Here is a 16315-nt window from a genome sequence, read left to right as displayed (position 1 = left end):
CGAGGGAAGAAGAAACCAAAGTAAAGGAATAACAGGTATTTATTAATTATGTACACGAAATGAAGAGGAAATGAAAGAAGGGCATTTACAAGGAGAGGAAGAAGCAGGTACACAGGGTAGCCTTAAAACAGTCTTTTATTATCATACGCCCCAAACAAAACAAACAGACTCACACGAATAGGGAATGGCAGGAAGGAATGGCTGGAAGGAGGGGAAGGTCCAGGCAGGCTGGCAGGGCAGGAAGGTCCGGGTAGATGCACAGCGTCGTGGTCTGCTCCAGTCCACACTCCGGGCTTTAGGCGAAACCCAGCGGCAGCTGCACGTATTAGTTTCACGCGGTCTGACAATGTGAATATATGGCGAGATTGTCGTTGCCAACGGACCCACTCTCAGCTCTTCTCCTCTCGCACCTCGGACCTTCGCACTCATCTGCCCTCTCACTCATCTGTCGACGCACTCATCCCTCTCACTAATCTCTTGAAGCAGTCCCTCGCAGCCGCTTTTATTGTCCGTTGTATCAAGCCGCCGGCTCCGATGACACGCCTACCGGTCGGCTCACCTCGGCCCTGGTTGGCCGGCAAGGGCTCGCTGGCTCCACCTCTGATGGTGAGTTGACGTGCCACACCTTGTTCTTGTGTCCGCCCCCTTTTTCCTCGGCCTGAGACCGCATGCTCAATGGTGGCTTGGGGCAAGCAATCAAATCAAGACAAGGGGCAGCGAACGCTGCCCTACCACTCTCTCTGCACTTTGAAGAGCGGGAGAGATGATTGGGGAAATTGAAGGGGCCTATCTTATTTGATTAATGCAATGCAGATTCAACTATTGGGAACAGATCCTTAACTGAAACACATAATAATGAAATAACTACAGAGAGGTCCTTTGGTGCTCCACGTGTTGTACATGGACTATCTAGGGTGCGATCTTTAATAAGCCAAATAATGGGGATATTTACAGGGGATCATTTATAAGGGAACATTTACTAAAATTTACAAAGTGAAGGTTCTAAAAACCGTAACACTGCACCCGTCTCTCCTCCAGGGCAGTCCCGGCCCGAAATAACTTTACTTAATGTGACACTCAGGTGTAGTAACCCTCTACTATTAACCTTACCCTGAGTGCGACAGTTTTAAAACAATTAAGTATGTCCCCCTGCTGTGTTGCATCATACCTAACAGACGCATGCCCACAGACTAACCGAATTGCGGAATGGTCTTCAAACTATACATTTAGCCGGTGGGGAGCATTATTTACAAGACACTAATTTGTATTTACACGGCAAACCCAGGACCTGTCATTCTGGGAGACAAAAAAAGATGTTTTGAAACAGGAAGGAGCAAGCACTGCACTGTACCAATACACCATACCCACATGCCCGGGGATGCACAATTGATATTGCAGTGCACCCCCGAGCACAAGAGCATTACAATTCACCAAAGCACCAAACCACCAATAAGCACCAAAAACACGAAAAGCACCATCCAGTGCTCATTTCACACATGTCATCACATTTCAATAATAAACAAACTGATGACCTTGTCTTGTTTCTCCCGCTCTGCTGGCCGATGTTTCTTGATGTTTCGTTCTTGTGGCTTGCTGCCTATTTGTGATAATTAAAAAAAGGCACACAACGCGTCCATTTTTTTATTTATGGCCAACAGGGGCCAACTAAGGGTGGTCCACCTGTATGGCATAGGGGCCACCTCACCGTGGTCCACAAGCAAGCTTTTCTCTGGCCGTCATGGTCGTTCCAGCAGAGGGGCCAGGCCCCAACACGTGGGGTCCATAAGTGTGGTGCTTAGCCACAGAACTGTGGTCCATATGGTGGTGCTAGGCCGCAAGTCATGTTGTCCATAAGGTGGTGTACTACAGGCAGGCTGTGCAGCGGCGGTTTGGGCACACAACTGCGGCTACCTGCGCACTCCCCCCGGACCCAAAAGAAACAAGCCGTGAGTGGGGAAGAAAGGACAAAGCAAGCATCGGGGCAGGATCGCAAGGGTACACATCAAAACAAGGTAATGCAAGGTGAGGTGCGCATGGGAGCGAGTGGAGAAAGCTCGTCCCTACTGTACGTCACCCCCTCTGTCACCCACCCCACCCTTGCCCTTACCCCGTATTTACAAAATTCTACACATTTACAAATTCGTCACTAACGTCCTGTCTTCCCCATATCTCCCCTAATACCAAATTCGTCCACAATCCCTCTAACCAAATTTGCCATCAAGCCCAATTTCTCATCAATTCCTCCTAAGGAGGAAGAGATGGAACAACAAGCACAATGTCACCCCCACGTCATGATGCGTCTCACCATTCCAAACATTTGCACAAATCAGTGGTGTGGAGTCCTGTCACCTTGGTGAGTGGATGCAGATGGTGCGAAGAGATTTCAATCATAACTATACTTCTAAATGACTTTAACACTCTTACTCTACCCGGGGTCTTTCCCTGCCAAACCATTGGCCATCTTACACTATGTGGTTCGAAGAACCGAACTCACATTGACCAAACTGTGGTGCTCACCAATTTGGGGTCTCACTCCCCCGGTTCTTCACCCTGTGCCTTCGCACAATTTCCGGGCTGGGTCGTGTGGCGCTCCCAGCAGGTCTGCTCACATGCACACCTCCGCCACTGCAGTTGCCTCCGAGCTTACCTGCTCCTTACCCTAACCTACCTGGGGAAGGCCCTCTGGCGCTCTCACCCCACTACCGCCCTCTCTGGCGTCGGGCTACCCGGGTCCGTCCTTGGATCCTCGGGCCCCATTGGACAACTCTACTGGCTCCCAGAGCCTACCGGCGGCCTCACATGGCCGACATACTAACAGTGGTGGAGTGCTCAACCAATCACACTCACTAACAGGCCACACGCAAAGCCATTCCACTTTACTCATGCACCAATCACAACACTCCCGTGCAACTACCCGCACCACAGATGCCAATATCCAACAACAATTTACCTACTCCCTCTACCTACTTTTAAACTACCCTCCCCGGGTACTCGTGAAGGGGTCCATCTTCCCCATCCACTCCTTTCGCACCAACCACTCCACTCCACATATTCCACACTACTCACTCCACACCTTCCATTCCATACTCCATTCCATCTATTCCATACTCCATTTATTCCATGCTCCATTCACTCCAGACCATCTATTCTCCACAACCCTTCTCACTTGCCACCATGCAATTCAATCACCCAATGCACAATCACATCCTTTCTCAATACTCTGCTCAAGCACTTTCTACACACACACATAGCATTCATGAGCAATTCCTCTCAATACCTCATTTCAATATGCTCATGCACACGGTGGTTCCCATCCAATTCCTAATTTCACCAAGCCCACGAGGCACCCACAAGCTGCACCACGGGCACACCCACCGGCTGCACCACGGACACACCCACCGGCTGCACCACGGACACACCCACCGGCTGCACCACGGACACACACACCCGCTGCACCACGGACACACCCACCAGCCGCACCACGGACACACCCACCGGCCGCACCACAGACACACCCACCGGCAGCACCACGGACACACCCACCGGCCGCACCACGGACGCACCCACCGGCCGCACCACGGACGCACCCACCGGCCGCACCACGGACGCACCCACCGGCCGCACCACGGACGCACCCACCGGCCGCACCATGGACGCACCCACTGGCCGCACCACGGACGCACCCACCGGCCGAACCACGGACACACCCACCGGCCGTACCACGGATGCACCCACCGGCCGCACCATGGACGCACCCACCGGCCGCACCATGGACGCACCCACCGGCCGCACCACGGACGCACCCACCGGCCACACCACAGATGCACCCACCGGCCGCACCACGGACACACCCACCGGCCGCACCACGGACACACCCACCGGCCGCACCACGGACACACCCCCCGGCTGCACCTCGGACATACCCACCAAGCATTCCACACACCTGTTCTTCACTTGCACCCCATGCAAGCTCATTCACTCAACACAATGTCACTCATCCACAATATTCCACTCAATACATCACTTCTCCAAACCATTGCCTCAGGCACTCAGATTTTCCCATGCTCACACACACATCCTTCATGAGTATTGCCTCTCAATTCCTCATTTGCGAACCAGCACTACCGTGAACTTCCATATGCAATTCCTTTATTCATAACTCACACTACAAACACACCGCATCTTCTGGCTACCTGGTTTTCCTCTAACTTAGTGCTTCCCAGTCACCCCTTATACTATTGCACATCCCACGTCGTTATCATCCAAACTAATCTGCTACGTCCCCTACTACCTGTACAAGGTCACTACTTAACTCTCATGTTACCTATGGTCATCTTTCTAGATCCCTATCATTTTATCCTAACCCTCCCGGGCTAGTTTGCACAGCCACCCCATAAACTAATGCTCATGTGCCCTGGAGGATGAGAGGGATGGCAGAGTTGCCATCCCTCCACATCGGGCATCTCCCATTATCAATTTTGCCCATCCAATTTTTGCCAATCAAATTTGCCAATCATTACAGCCAATCATTTTTACCCATCAAATTTGCCAATCATTACTGCCAATCATTTTTACTGCTACCCCTAATCGTCCATTATTCTGAGCCTCTTGGTACGTCATTACATTTTCAAAGCTCGGCTTTGCAAAGCCGAGCAATGAATGCGGGTGGTTTGGTCTCCTGCGGTTGGGTCCGTCCGGCATTCGATTCAGGGGAGGAGGTTTCGTCGGGCCAAGGTTCAAAGCACCATCCCTTCACAGGGCCTTCCGCTCCCATGCGCGGTGGGCCAGCCTTGCCCAGGTGGAACGCCGCCACCACAAGGGGGCGCCGTTCCGACCCCTCCTACCTCCCCTCAAACCGGGCCGGTCGCCTTGCCCGGCAAAGCGCGGACTCGACCGTGCGGGGCGGGGCCCGGCCCGAATCGTGCATGACGCTCCAAACAGGAGCGACACGACACCGATCCCCGCCTGTTCCCGCAGTACACAAAGCCCGGCACGGACCGAGGGCTCGCGTCGGCTATACGTCAGCCTAACCGCTGCCCTGGTCAACGTCGATGCTTCACTTGTATGCTCACACCACGCATTCCATTCCTTATTCACACATCCAGGAGTCTCCATACACTCTGCACATTTCGTCACCGCACTCTCTCTCCGTGCACACCACCCAGGCACACTCATTTCGCTCACAGACTTCGTTACACACCTGACCACCGCACACCTCCTCGCACACTCATCGTTCGCACACTTCATTAACACCCCTCCTCGCGCAACGTCTTGCGCACACTCGTTGTTCACACACTCTGTTCCACACCTTTCTTCCCCCGTTACGTCCTCCGTAACACTCACCACAGGTGTGCACTCTTCTGCACACCCAATCATCACCGCACACTCTCGCGCCAACTCTTGGGCACACTCTCCGGTTACATCCTCTGTAACACTCCCCATCACGCACTCTGATGTGCCCTCCCGCACATGCGCCACAACCAGCTCAGTCTCCGTGCCGCACTCCGTACACTCGGTTTCGCACATTCCCTCCGACGTGCATTCGCTCTCGCACCCGGTATCACTCCCATACTCTGTCACACACTCACTCTCCGATGCACACTTTTTCCTCACAAGCGCGCCATTTCCACTCACACCACTCACAAGGGACCCTCCACCAACGCCCGGGTGCCGTCTCGATCCCAAGCGCGCGAGAAACCCTCTCGCGCCAAACATTCTCCTGCAAAATCGCCCCGCACAATATACAGGCCGACTCACCTGGGCGCTTCTTCCTCTTTGCTCCAACACCTGCAAACTTTCATTTGGGTTAGGAAGTACAGCATCACGATGTGAGCACAGACCTTATGCATTTTCCATTTCTCCCCTCAATTCCTGGACTACCTCCGTCGTATTTTCAATTTCGACTATTTCCATTATTGGTTCGGATTCTTTGCCAATTTGAATTAATTCTTTAATCTCTTTTTCCTTTCCCTTGACGACCGCTGGCTTTATTAAAATTTCCTTTTCTACTTCGGCGGTCGCCGGCTTCCCCATACCCCGAGTCGTGATTTCTATCCCGGTCATTTTAACAGCGCTCTGCTCTGCCTCGCTCAACCCGCGCTCCTCGAGTCGCGTTACCTGGTCGTGCACCCTTGGGACCTTCTCGCCCAATCGGCGGTCAATGTCTTTCTGTACTCTTTTCGCCGTGGCGTTCATTTGCTCCTGAAATCCATCCGGGTTGTACCTTGCTTCGTGCCTCACTTTTTCCATGCCTATCCCCCGGGTAGCCATCAATGCATCGAATCCCTTACTGTCACCCCTCAGAGAGGCACTGAAATGCACCATCAAAAGGCCCCAGTCCATTGGCACTGCGGGCCCGGCTATCGCCGTCACGTATGGGAGGCCGCCATTTCATGTGCCTGCAACCCCCGCTACCGCACCTTCTTTGCTTTCCTCCTGCATTACTCCCACTGCCTCCCTGGGGTCCTGGGTCGACTCTAACTCCTCTTCTATCTCCCCCACCAGCATCCGACCGCCTTGATCATCCATGGCACGATTATAATTTGGACATTAAATAATAAATTTCGGCCGCTCGTAATTTCGACCAAATTTTTTTCAGATGTTAAAAATTGGGTTCGGGCTTCAAATCCCACTCCCCGACACCAATTGTTGCGGATCTCGGTTTTGACACTCCCCTTACCGAGGGGGGTTTAATCCCCTTGTCTATCACACTGGCCGTCCGAGTCCTGGAGCTATGACGTCACTTCCGGTCAGCGGTGAGTAGGGTTGTAAGCCCAATCTGTCCTACTACCTAATTACCAGCGCCTTCTGGTAAGTGAGGAAATGAGCCCCGCCCGAGCCGCGGCTGTAATGGACACGCCGAGCGAAGCGAGCCACGACTCAGGCCGTTAACAAAAGGACTAAACCCGACTATAGCGGTTGGCCAAAATCGCGCCACAGGTACTCAATTGGGAAGGGACTAAAGCGATCGGGGGAAGAAGAAACCAAAGTAAAGGAATAACAGGTATTTATTAATTATGTACACAAAATGAAGAGGAAACGAAAGAAGGGCATTTACAAGGAGAGGAAGGAGCAGGTACACAGGGCAGCCTTAAAACAGTCTTATATTATCATATGCCCCAAACAAAACAAACAGACTCACACGAATAGGGAATGGCAGGAAGGAATGGCTGGAAGGAGGAGAAGGTCCAGGCAGGCTGGCAGGGCAGGAAGGTCAGGGTAGATGCACAGCGTCGTGGTCTGCTCCAGTCCACACTCCGGGCTTTAGGCGAAACCCGGCGGCAGCTGCACGTATTAGTTTCACGCGGTCTGACAATGTGAATATATGGCGAGATTGTCGTTGCCAATGGACCCACTCTCAGCGTCTTCTCCTCTCGCACCTCGGACCTTCGCACTCATCTGCCCTCTCACTCATCTGTCGACGCACTCATCCCTCTCACTAATCTCTTGAAGCAGTCCCTCGCAGCCGCTTTTATTGTCTGTTGTTGTATCAAGCCGCCGGCTCCGATGACACGCCTACCGGTCGGCTCACCTCGGCCCTGGTTGGCCGGCAAGGGCTCGCTGGCTCCACCTCTGATGGTGAGTTGACGTGCCACACCTTGTTCTTGTGTCCCGCCCCCTTTTTCCTCGGCCTGAGACCGCATGGTCAATTGCGGCTTGGGGCAAGCAATCGAATCAAGACAAGGGGCAGCAAACACCTGCCCTACTGCTCTCTCTGCACTTTGAAGAGCAGGAGAGATGATTGGGGAAATTGAAGGGGCCTATCTTATTTGATTAATGCAACGCAGATTCAACTATTGGGAACAGATCCTTAACTGAAACACATAATAATGAAATAACTACAGAGAGGTCTTATGGTGCTCTACGTGTTGTACATGGACTAACTAGGGTGCAATCTTTAATAAGCCAAATAATGGGGATATTTATTCGGGATTATTTATAAGGGAACATTTACAAAAAATTACAAAGTGAAGGTTCTAAAAACCGTAACAATATTAATATCAAAACATTAATATCAAAATATACCAATATCAAAATATATTAATATCAAAACATATTAATATCAAAACATTAATATCAAAACATATCAATATCAAAATATACTAATATCAAAACATATTAATATCAAAACAAACCATTATAAAATATACTAATATCAAAACATACTAATATCAAAACAAACCATTATAAAATATATACTAATATTAAAACAAACCAATATCAAAATATACTAATATCAAAACATACCAATATCAAAATATACTAATATTAAAACATACTAATATCAAAATATACTAATATCAAAACATACTAATATCAAAACAAACCATTATAAAATATATACTAATATTAAAACAAACCAATATCAAAATATACTAATATCAAAACAAACCATTATAAAATATATACTAATATTAAAACAAACCAATATCAAAATATACTAATATCAAAACATACCAATATCAAAATATATCAATATCAAAATATACTAATATCAAAACAAACCATTATAAAATATATACTAATATTAAAACAAACCAATATCAAAACATATCAATATCAAAATATACTAATATCAAAACAAACCATTATAAAATATATACTAATATTAAAACAAACCAATATCAAAACATATCAATATCAAAATATACTAATATCAAAATATACTAATATCAAAATATACTAATATCAAAACATATTAATATCAAAACAAACCATTATAAAATATACTAATATCAAAACATACTAATATCAAAACAAACCATTATAAAATATATACTAATATTAAAACAAACCAATATCAAAATATACGAATATCAAAACATATTAATATCAAAACAATCCAATATCAAAATATACAAATATCAAAACATACTAATATCAAAACAAACCATTATAAAATATATACTAATATCAAAACAAACCATTATAAAATATATACTAATATTAAAACATACCAATATCAAAATATATCAATATCAAAATATACTAATATCAAAACAAACCATTATAAAATATATACTAATATTAAAACAAACCAATATCAAAACATATCAATATCAAAATATACTAATATCAAAATATACTAATATCAAAATATACTAATATCAAAACAAACCATTATAAAATATATACTAATATTAAAACAAACCAATATCAAAACATATCAATATCAAAATATACTAATATCAAAACAAACCATTATAAAATATATACTAATATTAAAACAAACCAATATCAAAACATATCAATATCAAAATATACTAATATCAAAACAAACCATTATAAAATATATACTAATATTAAAACAAACCAATATCAAAACATATCAATATCAAAATATACTAATATCAAAATATACTAATATCAAAATATACTAATATCAAAACATATTAATATCAAAACAAACCATTATAAAATATACTAATATCAAAACATACTAATATCAAAACAAACCATTATAAAATATATACTAATATTAAAACAAACCAATATCAAAATATACGAATATCAAAACATATTAATATCAAAACAATCCAATATCAAAATATACAAATATCAAAACATACTAATATCAAAACAGTAAACAGTACAGTAAACCCATACAATCAAAGCATGTTACAGTAAACCCATACATTCAAAACCTTGACAGTAAACCATACAATCAAAGCATGTACAGTAAACTCATACAATCAAAGTATGTACAGTAACCCCATACAATCAAAGCATGTACAGTAAACCCATACAATCAAAACATGTACAGTAAACGCATACAAAACATGTACAGCAAACCCTTACAATCAAAACATGTATGGTAAACCCATACAATCAAAGCATGTACAGTAAACCCATACAAACAAAACATGTACAGTAAACCCATACAATCAAAACATGTACAGTAAACCAATATAATCAAAGCATGTACAGTAAACCCATACAATCAAAACATGTACAGTAAACCCATACAATCAAAACATGTACAGTAAACCAATATAATCAAAACATGTACAGTAAACCGATGCAATCAAAACATGTACAGAAAACCCATACAATCAAAGCATGTACAGTAAACCCATACAATCAAAACATGTACAGTAAACCCATACAATCAAAACATGTACAGTAAACCGATGCAATCAAAACATGTACAGTAAACCGATGCAATCAAAACATGTACAGTAAACCCATACAATCAAAACATGTACAGAAAACCCATGCAATCAAAACATGCACAATAAACCCATACAATCAAAACATTTACAGTAAACCCATGCAATCAAAACATGCACAATAAACCCATACAATCAAAACATTTACAGTAAACCCATACACTTTCATTTAACTTGATCTGAACTTTGTTTGTTTGTGCAGTTTCAAATCTTTGAGCCGTTCATTTTCTAGGTTCCATACGTCCTAGAGAGCTGAAATTTGGCCCACGGTCCTCTTTTCCGGTACATTTTCATCTAGCGGAATTTAATTTTCAAAATAACATTTAAAAAAATACAAAATATATATAGGTTTAAAAAATTTTAAAAAGAAAAGTTTGTAGCCCTAAACATGTTTTTTCCCCTGTTTTTTGTTTTTTTTACATGTTTTTTGTTTACTTGTTGCTCTGGCGAGATTGAATAAAGCGTCAGAGAAACCTGGTACGGTGATGGCGCCTGGTTCCCGCTTATGATCGCCACATGCATGACGTTGGACATGTGCTCTTGGTTGTGATTCATTTCCAAATCGTATGGTTTTTATATGACATGAAACGTTCCAGAAATCCAATTTCTGGTTCATGGATTGTACTTTTCTAAACTTGCTATGCTGATACAATTTACCTGCCAGTGCGGGCAAAGAAGAGTTTTCATATCGCAGTACTGAATATGATGCCTTTAAAAGGGGAAATGATTCAAAAATTGTAAGAAGTCAACCATATGCAATTTTCGACTCTTTCTCAGAAAAGGACACATCCTTCGTTTTGACAGGCATGTAATTATCTCATGGAATAAGATTCCAATCATTGTGTCATGTTTTTCTGAAACCGTTAATGTTGATGGCGTTTTGAAGTCATCTGAACATCAACTCAACAACGTAACGTCTTGCATTTCAATTAAAATAATGCCTGAGCACTTTATCAAACTAATCTCACAAATTATTCCTTCAAACATTCCTGCTGTACCGGTACACAGGAATGTGTAAAAATTTAAATAGTAGCAACAAAATGAAAGCAATCCCAGTACATTAAATTGATTCCCTGCAGCATCGACTTACCAAATGCATGTAAATAATCACTAATTTCCTATTCCTAACTGACATATACCAGTGTCAAAATACATCACCCCACATATGCAGTCACAAAAGTGTTGGTGTCGACATTTGCTTCTTTTTTTGTCCAATAATAACAACCAACCCTAAATAATGCTGAGGTTAATATGTAGTAGGTGGTGTGAAATTAAAATATGCTTTGTTCACCTTGTCTGGATGTGGAAGTTGTTTGTGGTGCCCGTATGGTCATAGTCATGAATGGCGGCGGCGAAGATGAGTGAGAAAATCTCCAGCTCAGTCAGGCAGTGCTGCCAAACAAAATCAACAGCATTGTTGGTCGCAAGTGGGCAGTGCTGACACGCATTGACACGCATATAAAAATAGGCATGCACTATATGAACAGGCATATGCCAAAAAAACATCCATGCGGACAAGTACAACCACGATTGTGCACACCCAAAACACACCGCACTACGCACACACAACCATCTGATAGGACGCAAACACACCGATACGGTTACCAAAAACGCTGGAGTCTACATTACAAGGATAGCCGAATTATCACTATCTTTCATGATCCAATGGCGATCATTTGTCAGTTTGTGGTCTGATGGGTTCTAATACCTCAGTTGTTATAAAACAGGAATACTACCAATAACATGTTTACCCACTACCCCATGGTAGGTATACTGTGAATTTCCTAAGGAGAGACGCCGAGACGGAGCTTAGACTGTGCATGAGCGTTTGCCCCAAACTTGCTTCTGCCCCATGCTCTCTTGTTGAGGAGAGGGTGGAGCTTTCTGTGCATTCGAGGTGAAGAGAGGGGCGGAGCTTGCATCAAGAAAGCAAACTCCGTTTTATATTATTACCAATTTAGCCCTCCAGGAATGCCAATTAAACGCAAACATCGGCACAGCAAAACAGTCTCTTACTATATATACCGTCGGACCCCGCTATTCGTGGTTCCGCTATTTGCGAGTTCCGCATATTCGTGTGTTCCGCGTATTTGTGGGTTCCGCGTATTCATGGTTGATAAAATGCAACCTGTTTCTCTATTCGCTGAAAAGTGTCCCGCAAATTCGCAATTTTTTTTCTATTCGCGGAAGTGGCCATGAATTTGCGTTTTTTCAGGGCCGCAAAAATTTTTTTCATGAGCTGCGAGCTTGATACATTTATAAAACCCATTGTTGGCCTGTAGAAATGACAAATTGTCATTGCTAACCCCCACCATACAAAATGGCCTGTAGTAAAACAAGACAGATAGTCTAACAAGGGTGTATCCGGGCCTGTTTGGCACTTTAATTGAAGAGGATAGTATAACCTGGGTGCGGATACCAGGTAGCAATTTGCAAATAATGTAAGTATAATTTTATTTTGACTTCAGGCATGTACAGCCGGTTCGTGAATGACTTGGATAAAAAACCGAGTGAATGGCAAATGATGAACCAATAAATTCCACGTTCCTGTGCTTCCTGTGGAAAGTGATGGGAAAGTGAGGGAAAGGTGATGGGAAAGTGATGGTAAAGTGAGGGTACAGTGAGGATACAGTGAGGATACAGTGAGGGTACAGTAATGGTAAAGTGAGGGTACAGTGAGGGTACAGTGAGGGTACAGTGATGGTAAAGTGAGGGTAAAGTGATGGTAAAGTGAGGGTAAAGTGAGGACAAAGTGGTGGTAAAGTGTTGGTAAAGTGATGGTAAAGTGATGGAAAAGTGAGGGTAAGGTGATGGGAAAGTGCTGATAAAGTGAGGGTACAGTGATGGTAAAGTGCGACAAAATACGAATAATGGCTTTGAAGAATCAAAAGGTGTGCAGAGAAAACAGTGCATGATATTTCAAGTGGACAAGGTACTTACCACAAGTGGACAAGGTACTCACCACTATTCCTGTTCGAAGCATTAGGTAGTGAACTGTCTGAGTGACGTCTGCTGCATGCAAGGCATTGTGGTATGGGTTCTTGTGCTTGCTGTAACCCGCCTCAAGTGCTTCCACAAATGACAAAACGGAAGAAACTGCGATCTATAAATTTCAGAATATACACAACATCAGCACTTTCCTCAGAGGTAAAACGATTACAAATTTTATTCTGAATCTCCTACATTTAAAACTACAGTTCGAGGCCATTGATGCATGACCTACACACGAGGAGAGTTTGGGGAGTTGTAGTTGGGGGTAAAGTAATGGGTTTTGGACCATTCGCTCTTTCGCTCTTTCACTCTTTCGCTCTTTCACGCATTCGCTCTTTCACGAGCCTCGATCTTGTATACAAAAAAAAAAAAAAAAAAAAAAAAAAAAATTGCCTGGAGGGTGGGTGCATCCAGAGGGAGGGTGGGTTGATGAGGAGTAGTATTATATTTATATAATATTATAAAAATATTACATTTTTATAAGCAATTTAAGTTGAAGATTTGTTTTTTAAAATTTGGTTTTTTTCAAAAAAATTAAAAACAAGACGAAAAAGACATAAAATATTGCTACGGTTTTGAGATTGGCACATTGAAGTCATTAAAGGTTTGCCCCCCATAGTTAGTCACACGAACAACATAAAGGCCCATTTTAGTATAGTTATGTCTTAGTATGTGTAAGAATAGGCCATTTCCCCTCTTAGTGCCTGCGTTGTGTAAAAACAGGAAAATAGGCTTTACTTGCCACTGATTTCCCAGCCTCGATCCAGTTTGTTAAGCATTGGCTGCCCACTAGTCGAGTAACACGAGGTAGGCCTGAGAAGGAGGAGCGCGGGGTCGGGGTGAGTGGCGTTGAGATCGGAGCGGCAGAGGCGATGACGGTAAGAGCCACCAGCCAATCAGGGCTCTAGCGGCATGGCGTGAGAGGGCATGGTGAGGCACATCTGGTGAGTTCGAGCAGGTTCGCGGGGCGTGCCTATATAAGCCCATGCGAAAAGCCCTCGATAGGACTTGAGGGGGTTTGCTCGTTGTGAAAGGACTCGCACGCCAGGACTTACAGAGAGGGAGCTTGAGAGAAAGGACTTACTTGCATCACTGGCGCGGGAGGACTTGAAGGGCTTGAACGGCGGTGGCGAAAAGATTCGGACGCGCAAGATAAGCGCGTTGTTTGAGGATTTGCGCTGAGAGAGAGAAGAAGAGGCATTGAACTGTGCCAAGTACGCGGGCGCAGCCAGACGCGCCGGCAACGCATATTGCGCTTTTCACCCACACGAGTAAGCGCGGCCATAGTCGCAAGTGAATAACCACCAGCCGCGGCAAAGTGCGCTCCCTACCAATTTGCCCCGTGATAACTCGCTCCATTCAGACGACATGCGGAGAGCTCCTGCCTTCACCTACTCCAAGGGATGTGCCGGGGACCCGAGAGAGAGCTGCATGGAAGCCATCCCTGGACCCGCTGGTGAACATCGTCCTGCCATCTGCAATCCCCGTGTGAGTGTGTGTGTGAGACGGGCCCGTGTCCTTGGGTATTAAGTAAGACTGTTTTTAAGGATTTGCTCTGTGTCTCTGCTCTTGAACCATTGTACATTGTAAATAATAATAATTAAACCTGTTATTCCTTTGCTTCCCAATTCGATCGCCTTTGTGATTTCTCCATTGACTAAGCATGGTCCGAATAAGATCCGCTTGAATCAGGGTCTAGTAAGTGATAACGGCGCAGATCGCGTGTACGCAACAGCTCGGCGTATCAACACACGTGGTTCGTGCAGGGCTTATCTCCTCGCTTCAGGGCAGCGTGAGTATTTAGGTAATAGCGAATTTGGTCCTAATACCCTATTTCGCGCTGTCCGGAAGGGACGTCATAGGTCCCGGGTCGCGCTGGTCAGTCAAAGACAAGGGGACTAATCCCCCCTTGGTAAGGGGAGAAGGCCGGTGGCAGATCCGCAACAATATCATAGCCGCCGCCACGGTTTTAGTAATTTTGCTGTATGTAGTTAAAGGCTGTCAGTCAGCCATCTTTGATCGGATAACAAAACAAGATCTTCTGCATATGTATACTCATGTGCCAAGTATACACTTTGCGCCAAGTTTGGTGAAAATAGGTCCATGCACGGGGACACGTTAAAGTAACAAAATGGAAGCCAGTCGGCCATATTGGATCTGTTCTCAAAAACAAATGACGTGCATATGTAACCGGTCATTCAATATCTGTGTACAAAGTTTGAACAAGATCAGTAAATGCATGTCGGAGAAAAGGTTGAGGACGTGGTTAATATCGGGTTTTTTTACAACGCAGAGACGAGACAAAATCCATAACCCCCGTTTCGGACGAAGTCTAAAGGGGGCTAATAAACCCTTTTGGTCATACACATGGGAGTGATGCAGACTGGAAGTTCGGTACGATTTCAAAAAAGTTTTAGGTAATAGATTAGTGATGTGACATTGACAGACAGATGAGTGTGTATACATATACAGGGTATCCCATAAGTCTGGAACCAAATCATGAATCACTTATTTTGCCCTATGGCTCTAGAATTATGGGACACCCTGTATGTGTGTGTGTGTATATATCCCACCCGCCTCTGGAACAAACTCCCTCACTCTCTTCAATCCCACTCCACCCTCCAGGTCTTTAAAACAGCTGTTCACCACCATCTCTTATCCTCCCCCATCCAAAACCTTGATCTTTTCTACCCCCGCTAATTTCGGTCCCCTTGTGTTTTATACCTCTCCCCACCCCCCCCCCCTTCCCACGCCTCCTCCCCCCAAGCCCTCTCCCTCCCACACTTCTCCCTGCTCTCAAATGTTGTGGTTGTGTGCTTCCTCTTCTCTCCCCATCTTGTCTTCCGCTCCCTCTTTTTGTATATTTTGTTTGTCTGGATGATTTGTTTGTGAAATAAATGTTAGCTCTTCCACGAGCCTCGATTCAGTATTCAAAAAAAAAAAAAAAATACGAGGCATTCTCATCAGGTTAAAATTATTATTTTATGAATGAAGGTGCATTCATGAGGAAATACATTTTTGTCTGTTGAACTAATAGTTGTAGAGAAGAGGTGGTATTCTTCATCATTGAGAAATCGAGTGAAGGGCAATGTTAAATAAGCTATTTGGAAAATTGACGAATAAGTTGATTAAAATAATGAGGATAAGCCGATTAG

The 16315-nt window shown here is 44.6% G+C and overlaps 1 protein-coding gene across 1 annotated transcript in view; it reads right to left on the bottom strand.

Annotated features, from left to right (window-relative positions):
• The window catches only part of LOC137430930 (dual specificity calcium/calmodulin-dependent 3',5'-cyclic nucleotide phosphodiesterase 1A-like), a 400001-nt gene that overhangs the window by 219336 nt on the left and 164350 nt on the right, over positions 1-16315 (bottom strand). The window contains exons 7-8 of the mRNA XM_078782637.1: positions 13132-13272; positions 11461-11561 (exon numbers count right to left, since the gene is read on the bottom strand). Coding sequence (XP_078638763.1) covers positions 11461-11561; positions 13132-13272 — 242 coding nt within the window. The remainder of the gene's footprint in view (positions 1-11460; positions 11562-13131; positions 13273-16315) is intronic.

The sequence above is a fragment of the Myxine glutinosa genome, chromosome 7 (genome assembly GCF_964187855.1).
Source record: "Myxine glutinosa chromosome 7, kmMyxGlut1.1, whole genome shotgun sequence".
Classification (NCBI taxonomy): Eukaryota; Metazoa; Chordata; class Myxini; order Myxiniformes; family Myxinidae; genus Myxine; species Myxine glutinosa.
The sequence above is the reverse complement of the archived record's forward strand: the minus strand, read 5'-3'. Positions and strand labels throughout refer to the sequence as shown.